This window comes from Pseudopipra pipra, chromosome 1 (assembly GCF_036250125.1).
Source record: "Pseudopipra pipra isolate bDixPip1 chromosome 1, bDixPip1.hap1, whole genome shotgun sequence".
Lineage (NCBI taxonomy): Eukaryota > Metazoa > Chordata > Aves > Passeriformes > Pipridae > Pseudopipra > Pseudopipra pipra.
Genome location: NC_087549.1, coordinates 24960252 through 24979018, shown reverse-complemented (window position 1 = coordinate 24979018; position 18767 = coordinate 24960252). Strand labels below are relative to the sequence as shown.

Below are 18767 nucleotides of genomic sequence, written 5' to 3'. Positions count from 1 at the left end.
AAATCCTTCACTGACCAAGTGGCCTTAATAATGTCACTGAAATCATTTAAACATTAAGTTTTCTACCGAGTGACGATAGCACAATCTGGTTGAAATACGGTCTTACAGTGGAACATTAAATTAACATCATATTTTGGATTCAGAATTACACACAGCAGCCATCTCTAAAGATGTATTCATGTTTTGCTAACCTTTACTAATTTGGCCACTAGAAACAATTATGATCAAATATGTTAAGTTATGTAACATATAACAATTCAATGTTTGTGTCTGCTGAATAGCATACTCCTTTTTCATGGCTGGTGAAAGACTTAAAATCTCTTATTGTAAAAAAATTCTGACTCCAAAAAAAAAGTACCCATCTGTCATCCACTTTACAATGAAGACATCACTTCAACTTACTACTCTTTCTTTGTTTCAGACCCATGTTCATTTTTTCTATATGCCACGTTTTCAAAAGTGATGGATGCATTCTGCTATACCCATTCTACACTAATCTCCTTTCTTAAATATATTTTTGCTTCCTGAATTGCAAACTGCTGCTGTTGTTCAAATGTACACACAAAATTGTCCAATGTCTGAACTTCACTGAAAGCAGAATGCCTCAAACAATTTGTAGTCTTACAAGAGTGTTTTAAAAAAGGATCAACATGTTGTATTACCATGGAAATTTTGAAAAACATACTTTCCCAAACAAATATTACTTTTTCTCAATGGTATGAAGTAATGAAAACCACATGTGTAAATCTGCGATCCGTGCAGTAGTTCAAGCTGCAGCTAATAGAAAATACAGAGAGTGAACTCTGCCATATAAAGGATTCTTGTTACAGAAATATAATGTGAAAACCAGATGCAGACAGAAAACCTTAATCACAGATGGGAATGTAATCACTGGCATACAGAATACTTTTTTGATCAATCTCAACCATATGAGAAATGTATTTATTTTCTAAGGAATGCAATAACTCTAGAGAGTCTTCTATTTGAATTCAGTTAACCTCATATTCACAGTGCTTTTATCTTATATGTGGAGAGAAGGGGGATAAAACCCGAGCCAAGATTTTTAGAAGATCTGTTGGCCCTAGCAAATCATTCTTGTATCAGCTTATCTTTCAAGGAATTAATAGGATGTAAAGACTACAAATATGAGGATCAGCCTCAAAAGAAATCATTCATTATCGTACTTCCTAGTTACTGCCAGAAATCCCTTCATCACCTAGGCATTTCTCCACTTTAATTTTTCCTTTAATATGTGGTTCTTCAGAAATACAACGCTAAGAGCAGCACACTGTCGCACTCAAGTTCTGTGACTTGGAATCTAAGTCCTACAACAAAAAATTTCCCTTTATAAAAGCTGAAGAGTCATCAGTTCAAAACTAAGTTTACCTGGGGCTTCCTTCTAACTGCTAGAAGTCCCTTCGAACGTCCTCCACCCACACAGCTCCTGGGGGTCAGCAGGAAACTAAGGACCACAGCACACTGCAGCTATGCAGATACATCAAATGTCTAAACAGCAGACTGCCTTCTACCAACTATCCAGACCAAGGCAGGACCAAGACAACAGTTTTCATTGCTGGTGACATTTATGCTCTACTTTTTAGAAATGGAAGCACCACAGTAGTAGTAAATGCATCACATAAAACATAGACTACTACATCAAATGGCAGTATACTAAAAAAAAAATCAAAACCAAAAAACCCGACTTGTGCTAGAAAATAAAACTCAAGAAGGAAGAGGCATTCAGAGATGACAAGCCTCCAGGCTCTTGGTACCAGCAGCGGCAGTTTACTTCCTGGCAGTCCCTGATCCCTGCTGCACCCACCTCCTGGAGACACCCATTCTACCCAAGAATAAACAGCACTGCCTGATTGTCACAGTTCACAACCAAGCTTATTAAGGTAACCTAAAGTTGGTATTAATTTATTTTAATAGTACTAAATAACATAAACCACAATGACTTGGTAGCTGTTACACCAGCAGGGAGAGGGAGCGAGAAAAGCCTTTGATAGGCACAGGGTAGGCAGATTCTCCCTTTCTCTTACTCTCGTAGAGCCTCCAAGTCCCATTACCATCATCTCATTTTAAGTATCTGCATTTAAGAGGACACAGTCACTTCAGTACACAAGATTCCCGGCAATGGCTCATCACAGGTGTTCATCAGACTAATTCTGCTGAAGTTCCTGTAAAGGTGCTTCCTTAATTGAATGCCTGTAATGCTAGGTGAAATTTGAAGTTCATTACTTGTTTTTTCCCTCACATGTTAACAACTACCAAACCATTTAATGAAAATACTTTGATTCCACCACTGACACAAAAGTTTTTTTAAGCATCTTGTCTCTTCTGCCATTTAACTTTAAATTTTTGAGACTGCAGCCCTGATAGAAATCAACATGTAACACTAAAGTAATATGGGCTGCATATGCTTATTTCTAAACAAGCATGCTGAAATTAATAATAAACTTTGGACAGATATATATTTTCATTTGCATGTTTTTCATATAGCATCATCATCATGTGTGTAGAGTGCTAAAAATGGAGTGAAATCTTCCAGCTGTAATACAGTTCCACGTGACAAAACAGAAAGGGATTCTGAAAACTCCTGCTTCGTGTCATGTGCAAGTGTGTATGACTGTGTCTTTTTTTTTTTCTCTTCTCTCATCTAATTTCATCTGTGAGAGACTGTCCCTAGAGGACAAGAGAAGAGAGACCCAATTAGATCGTGCGGTTGGTTTCTCCAAAATGAAGGCATCTGTTCCATGCCAACGACTTCCACATGGAAGAAAAACAGAACTTTGAAGGCATCTGTGTTCATGGTTGACAGTTGCAGATCTTAGGGTCTACTGTAATTTCCCAGCTGCAAACATGATTTGGTTGCTGCTGTTGTCAGCTGATCTCCTTGCACTGAAAAGGGAGCTTAAATAGCAAATAGCTGGATAAAAATTAGATATTCTACCACAATACTGACAACTTTTCCCTTCTGAAGGAGGCATTTTTCCTGGTTTGATGGAAGTAAATTTCGAAGTGGTTTTTAAACTAACATTTTACAAAACATTCTGCTATTAAATGCTACTCTTTAAATAATGCACCAGTCCAAGCACAGTGTATTCACTATTTGTTAGTACCTCAGGCTGGTATTTTGCAAGAGTGATTCAGAAACCAGTATGATTCACCAGCCACATAATCCTGCAGCACACCTTCTTTAGGCAAGTAGTCTCAGTAAAACCAAGAGTACACCTGAGCTCAGTTTTCACCCCAAATGCATATGTCACATAAATAACTAGTATGATATTTATTACTCAACTCACATCACTTCCAATACGAGTGGATACTTTCCAAAAGACACTTCAAAGAAACATTACTGGTAGTTCAAAACCTGGCTTACTGCACTGGGTGTGACACTTGCAGTGAGATACTCAGCAATGCTGTGCACCTTCACTGCTAAAAAAATCAAGCAAGCTGTTAACAAGCAGCTCATCCAAAGTAGCAAGACCCTAATTGATTTTCAAAAGCACAGCACTGAGTGCCATTTAGGGATCCCCCACTACTCCTGTTGCAGTTGCAACAAAGACAATTAAAACTGGCCTACGCAGAAAATGCACTTACATTCCTTACCCACGACTCACCGGATAAAAGTGGACTATAGATTCCAGAAATATTTCACGCACCTCTGAGTTTTAGTAGTGTTCTTACCTAGGATTTCTATCAATAGCTTTAAAGAAGGAAGACACTGTATGATAGGGAAATACTTTTTTTTTTTTAATACAAATTTTTGTTATTCTGCTGGATTCCAGCTGCAACACGAGACACACTCTGCAGGAACAGGCATTCAGCCCTCCCAGCCAGGTAGCCACACAGCTTAGGGAGGACAGTAAGGATTCCCAGGCAGTTTCCCTTGCCTGACACATACCTCAAATCATTATGAATGCCTGAAGTAGTGAACCTGGGGAGACACAGCAGACCTGACACTTCCTGACCACTTCTAAATTACCTCCAGGAAGGACAAGAGTTGGGAGCGAGGACAATTAACACAGCCACCTGCTTCCTGTGACCTCCTAGGGGGCAGACACAGCCACTGATGATTTGCTCTGGCAATGTCACTGAGGTCCTGCCCATCCTTCTCTTCCCAGAGAAGTTACGGGATAATAAAAACAATAGTGGCCAACAATAGCTCTGTAAGAGATGGTCAAATTTAGGCCTGGACTTAAAAAAAAAAAACAAAAAAACAAAGAAATTTAACATCAAAACCTGCTCATGTGAAGAGGATGGGACAAATAAATCTCAGAATGTGGAAGGAAAATTCTACATTGATTCCCTCCTTAAAACTACTGTAGCTGTTATTTACTGTAGCTGTGCACTACTCTAGAAAAATGTGAAGCAGGCAGCTGGCTTAAACACAGTTTAACACAGCTCTTGGGATACACAAGCTGAGAAGAATCCTGACCCCATGGGCTCAACAGAAATCTCTTGAGAGTATTTTTAGGGAAGCAATAGGCTTTTTCTCTCCTCTATATTGAAGTCTCATCAGGTAAGTCTGTGATTTACAATTCAAAAAGAATGCCTTGCTTTACATTAAGACCTGAGCTAGCCCACTTTATTAGGGACATATCTGGATCTAAGTCTCAGAATCGATCCAACAAAGTATTGTCAAGATCACAGATGTGAGATGGGAGCACAGACAGCCTGGCAGTCCAGACCCTCACACTGGCGTTTAAAGAAACACTATTTTCAGTGAGAATTGGGCATGTGAATACCATGGAAATTCTCAGCTCCAGTATTTTAATTCCATGTTTATAAGCTCTGCTGATCCACGGAGTTGAATTAATTTATCATGGCGCACATAAACGCATATAACATTCAGAAACTATGCTAGGCTCTTCAGTTCAGTAGGATGGTTTCCCCGTTCACACCCGCAGCATGCTTTAATACAGGTTGCAGCATGCCTTTCCAGCATTAAGTGGTTTGCCATCAAGCTTTAAAAATAATAAATAGTACAGTCATGAAACAGCTTTTGCTTAATGGTTCCTAGAACTCAGTGACTTCACTCACTAAAACACTTTCTATAACATTACCCTTAAATACTTTTAGCAATGTCACCATTAAAATAAAATAAAAAATCACCTTGGCACTACCATCCATTGATGGCAAACCTGCAGATGCCATTATCCCCACATTTGTTGGCAGCTTTCTCTGGCACCCTTATGCTTTAATGGCTCTGGCAACAAATCCCACCTGGATGTCACTGAAAACGCTTATTTGGAGCACTCTTCCCAAATATCCTTTGCAGCAGTATCATTCTGTCTCCTATTTTGCACCCTAACCATCTCACTTTCTGGCAATAGCCTGACCCTCCCTCACTGACCAAAGCTGGCCTGGGGGAGTTCTCTTCCTGAACTTGTCTAATGCAGGTGTGATTCAATGTTACAATAAATATTCCAAGAGGATTTTGGGACAGCATCTTTATTGCTAAAGTTGGGTGTTCACTCATATCCCAGCTTTAAAATTCATTCTATTATATCCTAGTAACTCAGCATGACCAAACCAACGGACAGCAAAGCACAAGTACAAAACCCTATGTAATTTGATGCTTCATTGGAGAATTGGTTATACCTTGTGACTACCAGAAGGCCACACAAATTTAGTCAATGTACCACACAACCTGTCATGACAGCATAAAGAACCAGTATCCTGATATTGCCATTACAAAAATAAATGAAATGAAAGCCAGAAAATGTATTCTGAAAAATAAGTAATTATGGGGAAAAGTGGTGGCATAGGGGCTGAACTGGGGGGTTTTGCCCAAGCTATTGACACCTGTGCCACAACCATAAAGGGCACCTGTGTGGTCACCATCAGAAACCAAAAACTGTAGACAGTAGGTCTCCAAATAAAAGGCACCACAAAAGAAAATGGCTAGTGGTACTGCCTACTACTTATGCAAACTGCATCTTAACATCCAACATGGCAGACATACCTAAGCCTCCTAGAGCTCCAGAAGTAACTACAGTCTGGTACAATCTGTAATGGTCATACAGCAATCACCCCAGATGCTTGTCAAAATTCCTGAGGTTTACTCTCTGCATCCACTTGGCTTTTCATAAATGATACCTTTTTTATTATACGCCACTGCCTGCCACCATGTGCATATTAATTCCACTCCACTAGGTGGAGTCTTCTGTCTTTCCAGAGTGCAACCTAATTTACAAAAGAACATATTATCTATTCTCCATGAACTTTGCATATTTACTTTATTGTAAGCACCAGAGTCTACCAATCTTGATAGATATAAAAGTGGTAATGAATCAAACACCTTCTGAAATGACTGAAGAAATCATGAACTATCCCATGAAGATCCCCTATCATCATGTTGCAATATGAGATCATTCAGGAATATTGTAGCTGTACAGTTCTGTAACACAACTGTACTTTTACGAATACTACATTCAATAGATAATACTGAGTAAAAAAGGTATCCCTTAAATAAGTCACCATATCACACATGTCCAAAAACTATATACAAACAAAACTAAGTTGCAGAACTTCTATTAGATTCTTTGTGTGTATTCTGAAATATTTTGAATATCTAGGATGTCCTTCCTTTCCAGACATCCCAAGCTGTGTTACAGAAAATGAGAGGGACCATTAAAGTATTCTTTCCGTATTCACATTTCCATTCACAACCACTGGAGTTAAATATGGCAATTATTCAGTAGGAACAGCAAAACTGCACACAGCATTTTTGGCAAAGAAGAAAGAGCACTCCCATGAATGTGTTCAGAACATTTAGATAAGGAAATCTGGATACCTTGCATCCAGCTATAATCTTTCTTTTGGGGCTGGACTCCACCCCAACCTCAGTGAAAAGTACCAGAAAATCCCATGACCAGAGCAGAAAGCTCCTTGGTTTAGAAACTCTTCAGGTAGACAGTATCTCCACAGTATCTCTGAGACAGAGCATTTGCTCGGCAATACTGGCGAGCAGAAAGCCCCACACAGGCACCGAGCACAACGTGAGGCTCCCAAGGCTCCGCCAACCCCGGGTCAGCCGAGGTAGGGCCTCCTCAGCACGGCTCCTGCTGCTGGCAGATATCACCAGCTATTTAAGGCTACAGACATTTTGCCCCAATCGGCCATGTTTTCTGTAATATTTACTTCTCGTACATATGTCTATAACTATGTATACATCCCACAGAAGGTGAGGTTTAACAGGGTTAGCTTTGTTGGGGAAAAGAAGGTTTGGAGGAAAGGAAACAACTTTCATGTTGAGAAGATTTGAATCTAGTGACTGTCACGGGATGTAAACACTCTTCTGGGGAGGGAGGCTTTTTGTTATGTTTCAGGAGTATACAGAGTTTTGGATAAAATCTGTATAAATAATTAACTCTCTGTCATTCAACATAAATTTATGCACATGTGTGCATAAATTGTCCCAGAATACAAACTATAAAGTAGACATGCCACAGACTTCTAGACAACCTACCACAAGCACAGATCTCACACAAAATCCATTCTATATTTAAATTTCAGTTTACTGAATTTTAATTACTTCTGATCTTAGATCACTTTGAGAAAAATCCCCCCAAGGTCAAAAGCTTACAAATTCAACTGCAAAACCAAACCGAAGCATCAGCAAAGCACTTTCCCATACAGACACCTACAAAAAAAATGAGTTCCTGACTACTAGATTAGATCAGAATTCAACAACTAACACCCACTCTAATATTAAAACTCGATAATTCTCTATGCTGAAATAAAGCAATAAAAGCTTTCATTCTATTATGCACATTTACTCGCGTTATGTACATAGGTCTCCATAGATGTAACAGTGAATTGTCAATTCTTCATTTAGACCCTTATTTATAAAATTAACAAACACATACCCTTTCCATTAGGTTGTTGGTGGATTTGTTGGTTTGGTTTTTTTTTTAATTAAAAAGCAATAATGTTATTTTCTCCAGAGATGCCTGTGACAGAAACGTATGCTCTACCAATACTATGCTTTCAGGTCATAAAACTCACTTGGATTAGCAGCTCCACAGCAGCAAATATTTTTGTATATATACATTCAAATCTAATTCAATCATTTCATTTGCCATGGAAAAAGTTACTGCAAAATCCCCACTAACTAAAATGTCCTTGATCAGCCTAAACTTAAGATTTGCAGCTATATTAGGAATGAAACAAGCCAAAGAATGTTGTCATACTTTGAACATCCTTTACTTCCACAAGGTTCTCAGTGGTAAGTAAAGCTGTATTGTTGCCATGGGAAAATAGCCACCATTTTAAGATAGTCATGGTTTATTAATAACATTATTTTAAATATACGAGTTAAATCCTTTTACCAATATACTGACATTCAGCTATCCAGTGTCATTTTTCCAGTCCAAATAGATATGGTCCTAATTGTATAATGCCATTTTATCTACTGAAGATAAAAGTGCCGATAAATAAAAATGCACATTAGGCAGGAGATTTTTCAGAATAGGTTTTTTTTTTCCCAAATAACCCACTTGCATTAACAAAAGATTGCAATGGCTTCCAAATTATAGGGTGTTATTTTTAGTGGAAGTAGTTCAATATTCATATTGGAGCAGATGTAGCAGTTTAACAAAACAGCTCTTCAAATCCTGCACAAATTGAAAACAGGAAAACTGATTGCATTTTCTCTTATCACTTTCCTTTTCTGAATTGACACTTTTGGCCTTCTGAAAATTTACACATGGCTTTCATCTCAACAGCACCTGCTGATCAAACAGAAGCCTAACATTTTCAGGAAAATGGTATAAAGGGCTAGTTTTCTTTTTACCATCTTAAAGGGCATCAGCAGTCCACTCGATGGCAACAGTTGCTGAGTAGATGGCACACTCAGAATACATTTTATATTTTCATTCCACTTACTTTTAAAAATCAGTTAAATCACTAGTGGCTCTTCCATATTTGCTCTTTGTCTGCTTTAAATTAATTTCAGTCTCTATCTCTGCCTTACCCTGATGGGCTTCATTCTACAGTCAGCTAGATTTTAAAGATGATCAGAAAGCCTTTGAAATACTAGACACGCTGCATGTTCTGCAGACAGTGGGTCTTCTTTATATATGCATTTATATACAATCATGCATACAAATGCCCATATTGCACAGACATTTATTTTTATGATGCTTATACTAAGGAAAAAAAATGTGTATTTGTGTATCATTCCGCTATAGTCTCTCTGCATTGAATTCCCTGAGCATTGTTGACAGAGCAGGTTGAGGGGAGAGAAACTCAAAGACCATTTATTTATTGTAAAGTTTTTCTTTGTTTCCTTTGCAATCTTCAGGCTGGGAGAAGGTCTAGCAGATGCTCTGGAATTTGAGCATCAAGACTGGGTTGAGATGCTGCCATTGGTGCACATGGGGAGCATGCAAACAGCACAGCCAGAAACCCTTGAGCTCCCGCAAAAGTTAAAGGTATCAAGTCACGTATATAAAAAATGAAATATAAGTACCTTTTTATCCTGTCTGCTTCTGAGCCTGTAAACTCTGAAGTGCAGCAGCACGTAAGCAGGACCATCTTCCCTTGTACATAACTCTAGGTGTAATTAAAGATACTCCTGAAACCTGCTACGTGTCAGCTTCTTAACTGATAGAGCCTTAACCCCTCTGAAGTACTCTGCTGCCATCCATTACCATTCTGCTTCAGTGATAAGGTAACCTGAAGGCAGAGATGACATACAGTAATATATGTGCCACTCCAGACAGTTGGTTCATGAATTTCAGTGTTTCATCATGCTCACTGAGGCAATCGCAAACCTGAAATGTCAATATGTTCAGTCAATGGAAGTAAAATAATGGGGCTCTATTGTCTTACCCTATCGATCTGCTGCTGTCAACAAGAATACATGCCCCCCTGGCTTTAAACAAATTTTAATTAGGCTTTTAGTTACCGGATCATATCTATATATCTATCTGCACAAACACTTGACAAAGTGAAACGGCAATATAAATATTTCAAACTTTTAAATATAAAGGTAATTGTTTAATGTTGCTTTAAGATATGACCACTGATAAAGCCGTTTGCTAAAGCGCCGTGCGTGCACACACTTAGCACGCAAGTCATCTTAATCTAGGAGAGAACTTAGAAAGCACCACCAAAAGTCCGTCCAAAACAAAAAGTCCCCATCCTCCCCCCCCCCCCAAAAAAAAAAAGGAGCAAAGAGGCCACTTTTTCTTCCTAAAGCCCGCTGTCATCCCCTGCGGGGATTTCGTAAACCAGGAGCATTCACTGAAAACAGCCCGTGAGTGAGCGGTGGGTGCCCGGCCGTGACAGCCCCGCCGCCACCCCAGCCGGGGCTCCCCCTCCTCGTCCCGTGCGACACCCACGCAAGCCGCTCTCCGCACCCCCCGGGCTGTGTTTAAAGTGGGGTCCCTCAGCCCCCTATTGTTCTGCGGCCACCTCCTCCCTCCCCTCAGCGCGGCCCGGGGACGGGGGCAGGCAGCACAACAAAAGGCAGATCCCCTTTCCCCACCGACTAATCTCTGCCCGTAAATCCCCCGCCCGCTCCGGGGGAAGATAATAGGTGGTTACATCTTCACTTCTCCCCGCGCCTATCGACTTGTGCAGCGCCGAGGGAGCCGGGCCGGGCGGCGAGAGGCGGCGAGGAGCGTTCCCCAGCCCGCCTCTCCGCCTCTCCCGCCCGCGGGTGGAGATTTTACCTTCCGGCGGCGGGAGGGAGGAGGAGGAGGCACCGGCGCGGCCGGGCTTTGTGCGCCTCAAGCGCCTCGCAGCTTATCTGCGGCGCAAGGACGGAGCATCGCGCCTCCGCGGCCCCGCCGGCGCGGGGGGAGCGGGACGGCGGCGTGCATCGGGGCGATTACGGTATCAGCGCGGCCCAGATGGCGGCCCCAGGATGTGCGAGGCAGCGGGGCCGGGGCCGGCGCGGCGCGGGGTCCCCGGGGAGGCCGCGCCCGACACGAGGAGAGGCGCCACCTCCGCGCCGCCCACCGGGGGAGAAGGCGGCGGCGCTCGGGCTGCCCAGGTCTGTGTGCGTGCCTGACCTCTGACAGGTGTTCGGCCCGGCTCTGTCCCTGCAAGTTGCCCCGACACCTTTCTGGGATAAGGACCCTGCCAGAGACGCAGGGACGCGCAGCTCTGGCTCCCCCGGGCTCCTCAGCCTGGAGTCGCTTCCAGTCCCACCAAGGCGATGTTCCCTTTGGTTGCCTTCAGCCTGGCTTCCACCTCACACACAATACCTACGTCCCGCACGAAGCATGACGGCTCTCGGCCCAGAAATTCCCAGAGCAGTCAGGGAATGTACCCGCTCCCAGTTTGGCCAAGTCCCGACCTAACTCAACTTACTCAGCCTCGCCAGTGGCGTAAAAGCCTGAACACAGCCCTGCCGCTACAAAGTGTTGTATCATTCACCAGAGGATGAGCGGTAAACCAGAGTAGGTCCTTACACTTCACAACTCAGGTTCTGACAAAACAGAGGGGCTATTTTGTCGGGATTCATCAAAGAGCACAGGGTTAGGGAGGGGAGGCAGCAAAGCAGCCTGGCCTGACTACCAAGAACACAGCCAGACAGCAGAATTGGTTATGCCAGCACCAGGCTGCCAAGGGTACTCTGTGCACTCGGGTTTTAAAGTTTTTAAAACGTTTCTCCCAAGGAATCAACACTTATTTGTAAAGGAAACACATTTCCATTGTGCATCTGTGAAGGAGTACCGCACAGACTGAGATGAGGACAATGACAGCACGCTAGAGTGAGACTGGCATTGTTCAGTGCAGAACTCCTTCCAAAATCACTCGTCCAAGATAGCAGTTTTTTCCACAAGAAAAGAAATAAAGGGAATTTGACACATAATACAAAGTGAAAGCCAGAACCTAGATGGGGGAAGGGCATGTGTGTGAAAATCGTGTCACCGCAATGAATGTCAGATAAGACGGGGTCTGTCACAAATCCTCCACTAATCCAATAATGCGAAAACCTCTTGGTATCACTGAGATGTAGCACAAGGTAATTTTTTTTTTATTTTTCATAAACCACTGTATATTTTTAGCCTTGGAAAGAAAGCAATTGGTCAAATGTTCCTATCGCAAAACCGAGACTTTGATATTTCAATAAAGGCAAACTGATTTTTCACATGTCAAAAATTTACTACGCATTCCTCAGCCAGTATTTTTACCCTGAAGAAGGGCCACTTCTCCCTCAACTTCCTCCAGTTGTCAGTTGTGTGACAACCATATTTAGAGGTAATAAGACAGGTCATATTACAAAAGTTAGTCAACTCGTTTGAAACCTTAGGTCCTAAACTTAATGGTATGTTCTATGCATTTCTAAATAAAAGTTACTTATTAATTCAACCTGCAAGGTAACACAGAGCTTTCTCTCTGAATATGTTCTTTCAAACTATTATACACAAATGAGAGACTGTTCTTTTTTGACATTTCTGTTACAGAGCTTTTCCTTGAAATACATACATATCTTTCCATGAACTAATTTAGTATCAGTCAGATTCTCGTCTCGCAGGGCCACCATGTGCATCTAATATCTATGTTGGCCATAGTTTTATTACTCAAATCACAATTCTCTAAAGAAAAACTAATCCAGGATCCTTTCTAATGTAAGCAGTTTGCTGCGAAAACATTCACATTTAAAAATAAAACAATGTGTGTTAATAAAATAAATACAATCAGAGTACAAATGTGTAACAGAAGTGGCATTCCATAAGCACAGCTGTCTCAAAGTCCAAGCTGCAGGCTAGAAATCTTAATTTCAACTGACTCTCTCATAATAATGGCTTACCTTCCTCTAAAGCGTAAAGTCCATCTGCCCCAGGCAGATAAGTTTTGAAGCATTAAAACAGATAAAAATCTAACATTTTCTTTCTTGCATTGAATATGTGAATTCTAGTGTGCTATAATGTGAGAATTCCAACATATGACCATTGTGGCACAATATCTCATAGCTCAGCTTGTCATTACTTCACTTGTAATTCTTATGTTAATTATGTTCATAATTACTATAAACAGATGTGGTAGAAATTCACGTGACCTTTTATTGCAGAATGCATTTCTCACTCTTTCCACTTTATTGTAGTAATATAATGTTAAACCAGAGGAAAGTATTTCTGACACACTCTGCATGTATGTGTGTACATATTTAACATGAAACCATTTCTACCTCATATTTCAGCCAAAGGACCACCTACCTGCCAGTACATTGACATGAAAGTGATGATAACTCAAAAGTCTATCCTGAACCATACCCCTGAAAGACTGTGCTTACAGTGAAGCTTTTTGATTAAGCCTAGCTAGAGCCATCACTGAAGCCTAGGACTTAAAAGGAGCGCTGCATTTTTATTCAGCACTTTTGTTAATGCAGCAGTATCCTGCTTTACAACTACGAGTACGTAACAGTCATACAGCAATTTATTTTACTCACAGACCAACCATCACCGTCTGTACACAAAACACATTTACAATAAAATCACTATGGATTTCATTAAGAGAGAGCCTGCTCGAATTTCATTTCTTTGGACCTAATCTATAATTAGTGTGGACAGACAGGTGCAAACCCTTCTCCTCTACAGATGGCTACTGGAAATGGTGCAAAATAGCTCCTTCTGTTTAAACAACAGACAGATAACCTGCTCTGCTCTTATCACTTACAATTACCTCCATTATACTGAACTAATGTTTACCTTAATAAAATGTCCACTGTTCTCTAAACGTTATTTGGAAACTTTCATATCAATGGCAGAAAAAAAAAAAATGAAGATGGAAGTCAGTGTCTGTCAGATGAAAATTGGGTGGGGGGCAGGAAATAAGGCTTTTAAAGAGCAGGATATTTTGACTTTGGTTTTACGTCTGCTTATCATTTTTCTTTATCCACAAAACCACATAGTATAGTACTTCCTGATGTATTTATGCTACCATATATTAAACTAATCAAGTCTATAGTAAATAAGAACATGGTAACTGCATTTTTTAAGCAGTTCTTTAAAAAGGTACATCTATGTGGAAAACCAAGACCCTTTGTATTAGAAGTTCGGTTTTTAAACTAATTCTTTTAGCTCTTTCACTTGAAAAGACATGAAGGCAATGTAATCTGGAAGGCAATGTTTTAAGAATTTACACTCTCATTACTTATGCTCGATTCAGTGTCAGTTTCAACTTTTTTAAATTTTATAGGTTGCTCTTAAAGACTGTATGAAAAAGACCAGGCTGCTACTAACTAAAATGGGTCAAAGTTTTTTAATGTATTCAGATTAAAAATAATTATCTTTTCACATTTTTTTAGCCAAGCCACGAGAAGTAACCCCTTCAGAACACCAAATTCACGTTTTATTTCAGCTAATAAGTCTTCTTGATATCCGCATGACAACTTAAGTTTCTACGGAACAAAGAACAAGATCTTCTCCTCCCCCCCATCTAAAAAATCTGAAGCTCCTGCAATACCAACATACTAATATCCTTATTCAATTAGCTAAAGATTTAACAGTAATGGACTGTGGCAAGTGGATTTGAAAGATGAAAATGACAATTGCAAGCCCTTTCTCCCATCCCCAATGCAAATACTGCAGATGCCTATTTCACCCAAAGCGCCTGACAACGAGGAGTTCGCAGCCTGCACAGAACCTCAGTGAGGCGAGCTTCGCATTCAACGCCTGTCGTCTGAAGTTCATTTCAGAGAAGTGAGAAACAGGATTTGACAGGAAAGAATGTCCTGAACTGACTAGCCACTGACCAGCACTCCAGGTGGAGCTATTTTTCTCCCCCTTTATTCTATAAACAATACTCCCAGTATAGAACTTCATGTGCGCGCAGGCATACATAGTGTTAAGCGTACACAGATGAGAGACACCATGTGATGTTTTACTGGTCATTATTTAGACACAAAACAAGTTAATGTTAAGGTGGTCAAAAATGGTAGAAGGCAATGTTTTACTTAAAAAGATTTTGGAAACTATTTAAAAGCTCAAAGCCTTTGAAGAAAAACAACTTGTGCAGTAGTTGCCAGGAAGCAGTGACCTAACACTGCTGTCTGCATTCCATTACAAACAGAATGGTTCTTGTCTCCCTACAGCATGCTCACGGCTTGGGAACCCAGCCTCTCACCCTTCTGCAAGCACAGGACCGAAGGAAGAAGTCCTGCCATCATCTCCTGTATGCCTCACCTGGCTCCAGTTTGCCAGAAACACCAACGGTTTTAAGGGTGGGTTGGGTTTTTAGTGGAGTTCAGTGTTTTCTTGCACTTCTGTGTGGTTGAGCTCCCCACGACAGCGAAGAAAAATGACTCATTAATTGAAAGTAGTAGCAATTATACTGAAGATTCAGATATGATGAAACTGACCGTCGAAAAGTTATTATCAAACAGTGTAAGTTCCTAATTAAAAACCTTTACAGCAAATCTGCAGTGAGTCTCACACCTAACAAAGCCTTTGCCAACTTTGTATCTTCATAGACTATACAGTTATGAATAAGCCATATTCAGGTCTTTTCCCTATTATTCTTCCTTTCGATGGGGAGCCACAGAAACACCTAGTGCTAAAACCAGAACACAAAAACAAGATGGACTACAACTTTTTTAACATTCAGCTGAGCTAAAGGAAATTCCCTGATCATATTGGATTTCCTTAGGAAATCAGCCCAGAATAAACTGAATGAGGTTTTCAGACTTCCCATGGAAAGGTCAAGCATCAGCTTTAACAACCATTGGAAACCAGCTTCAGTCTTCTGTCTATCCAGATTCACTAAACCGTTAACAGAAAAGCAGAACAGAAGACCTGGATAATAGAATTCAACTCTAAAAATGTCTTTCATATCTTGCCTCAAACTGTAGTTAACAAAGTTGCACATTTAAACTTTCCATTGCATCTGTCAGGATGCAGAAATGGAGACGGAAATGTAAGGCTTCAAGAGTGTAGCTAAATAAATTATATTCACCCTTAGCCCTAACATATTGTGTTTACAAATACAATAATTATGTTTCTAGCTACACGTCAAAGGCAAATAATTTCTAAGTCCTTCAAAAGGCATGCAAGCATTACTGTAAGTAGGAAATAAGTCAAAACAGATTAGTAGACCAAAAATGGGGAGGGGAAAAAAAAATGCTTTGGTCAGCAACTCGGACCACCATCAGGGGATAAATCAATTTGCAGCAGCTGTGGACAGCCATTTAAGTCTGGGGCCTGAACAGATTAATTAGGAGAAGCGATGTTAAAAGTTAAAGGGGTCAGCGTTACATTAAGCACACCAGTATTTGCTGGAGCAAACGCTTGGCTGTACATACCAAGACTCAGAAGACATCCTTGCAGTTAGCCAGGGCTTTGCCAATAGCCAAGCGTTTGGCACTCGCTGCTTTCCCAGGCACAGCACGGCAGCTCCCGCAGGCTGCTTTTAAGAGGTCTATACCCATCCTTGCCCAGCCCCTGCCGCGTCGTGCCATGCCCGTCACCGCGTCCTGCTCTGCCCGCGCAGGCAGGCGCGCAGCCGTGCACGGCGCACCTTGGGGCCGCACCGCCGAGCGAAGGCAGGCGCTTCCCGCCCGGCTGCGGTTGGCAATGGAAAACTTAGGCAGCTTTTTCGGGCAGACTTGCTGCCTCGAACTCAGCAGATCGCAGCCGGCTCCCGAGCTATCTGCGGGCCGGAGCTGCCGGCTCAAGGCGTCACAGCCGGGCGGCTGCGAGAGACGGGTCCTCTCTGTGCCGTGATATAGGGCACGGCAGAGGTAGGAGAGGGTGACAAGCAGAGCCTGCTGGGGACCGGGAGATGGAGGACTACTCTACCAGAGAAATCCGAGCGGCTTCGAGGCGGCTGTTCCCCACCGCGGCGATGGATGGCCCCGGCTGCGGTCGGGCAGGGCGGTCCCGCTGCGCCCGGCTCCGGCTGCAACTTGGGGGGCAGGAGGGGGAGGCTGCCTCAGCGCCTCGTACCTTTACCCTCCCTCCTTTAAACTTATCAGTGAACTAAAGGAAGTAACATTTTAGCTCCTGGCTGGAGCAGAAGCGATTTAAGAGCTGCGTCTGATTAGTTACTTTCGGTTTCTCTCTAACATTTAGGAGAGGAGATTACAGGAACGACAGATATTTCTATATAAATTAACTCCGCAACGGAGTCACGGGTGCTCCTCCTAGGGCGGCAAATCCTTCCCTATCCCAAACCCAGTTTCTCAACTTTGACACTAACAAAAGGACTCGAACTCGCCAAAAGTCAAAGGCTCGTCTAAATGGCTGTGAATGTGGTTTTCATCCTTCCAATCTCCCTTATCGACGGTCTGTTACGAATTTATAGAATTGAACCATTCGGCTCAGTCACACAAGATGACACAGTTACATTGTATTGCAGTTCTGGAAATGCAATCTCTAACGTTATCCTGTCGTTTTAGGAAACGAGATACTTGCAAGATCGCGGTGCTGCTAAAGGCGACGCGTACCACCTGAAATATTTCTTGCAAAATAGCCCCAAGTAATGTTACCAGTGCTGCATAAACCTATGATTGCAGTGAAACAAACAAGCGAAACAAAACAATCCCATCAGAAATATTTCAGGCACTCCGACTCGCTATGGGCCGGAGCTAAGGTCTGGAGAGAGGGGAGGCAGGAAAAAAAAGGGCAAGCCCTAAATCCAGACAGAAATCTAACGCTATGGAATAATGTGTACCCGGGAGGGTTATCTTCAGCAAAACTCTGTTATTTGGTTTCTAAGCTCTTGAGCAATATCCGGAGTGCTAGTTTGAGAGCCGGGGACAGAGCGTGTAAGGCTGCATGCAGCGCTAAACTGGCCGGGCACAGCGGCAGCCCCGGTCCGCCTGGGTTAGTTACAGCCACGGGAGCCCCTCAGAGCCGGGGAAACCTTGCAGGAGAGGAGAAAGGGGAAGAAAAGGGTCTCGGGCTGCTCCCGCCCCGGCGCGCCCTGCCCAACCCTGCCCGCGCCCGTACTCACACTGCAGAGGACCGGAGATGCCCACCATTCGCTTCGGGCTGTGAGCTGCAAATAAAAGTTCCCGTCCTGGTCGGGGGAGAGCCGGCAGTCCAGGCTGCTGGAGGGGCGAGGGGGTGGGAAAGGGGAGAGCAGCGCTGCGCGGCTTCCCTTCGCAGTCCAGATGATCCACGTCCACAAAAGTCAAAACGAGCTGAGGAGAAACTCCAGCTGCTCTTCCCCCCCACCACCACCCTCTCTCGCTCTCTTTTTTTTTTTTTTTTAAAGGCGGATCAGCTCGAGAGAGACTACTGGTTCCACAGGAAAGGACAAGAACCAAAAATAAAGCAAAGTCTCCAAGTCGAGATAGTTAATGCCCAAGTCCTTCTCCTTGCTGCCGCCGCCGCCGCCGTCTCAGACAAACGTGATGTGGAGCGCAGGGAGCGGCCGCTGTCAGTGGCGGGATCTCTGCCTGTCCCCGAGCAGCCGACGCATAGCTGAGCCCCCGGCGAAGCCGCGCCGGTGCCGTGCGGTGCCGAGCCGAGCCGAGCCGAGCCGCCCGCCCGAGGCTGCGCCGCTCTGCCCGCTCCGCTCCGCCCGGCTCCCCGCTAGCAGGCAGCGCGCGCGGCAGGCAGCATACTGCCGGCAGCCGGGCCGGCCCCGCTACCCAGGTGCAGGGGGGGAGGGCTTAAAGCAGTGGGAGGTGATAGAGGTAGGAGACATCTGTGTCGTGAGGAGGTTAGTGGGGGTCAAGTATATGTTAACAATAGGCGAGCGCGGTCCCTCTCGGGCAGCTTGCCTACTCTTTCTTTCTCTCACTCGCTTTTACTGGGTGGACATCTAACTTGCTCCCTAATGATGCCTCCCCGGCT

General features: G+C 42.9%; 1 protein-coding gene across 6 annotated transcripts in view; it reads right to left on the bottom strand.

The window, feature by feature from the left end:
* The window catches only part of RUNX1T1 (RUNX1 partner transcriptional co-repressor 1), a 112470-nt gene extending 93953 nt beyond the window's left edge, over nt 1-18517 (bottom strand). Inside the window, exon 1 of one of the 6 annotated variants that reach the window (XM_064649010.1) lies at nt 17920-18517. Coding sequence is in view for 1 of the 6 variants with exons in the window: in XM_064649028.1 (XP_064505098.1) it covers nt 17920-17947 (28 nt within the window). In the remaining 5 variants the exon portion in view is untranslated. Of the gene's footprint in view, nt 1-9481; nt 9581-10688; nt 10808-16267; nt 16347-17919 lie in introns of those variants that run through there. The other 5 variants (XM_064649028.1, XM_064649042.1, XM_064649053.1 and 2 more) reach the window with 5 other exon arrangements.
* Between the last annotated feature and the right edge of the window lie 250 nt (nt 18518-18767).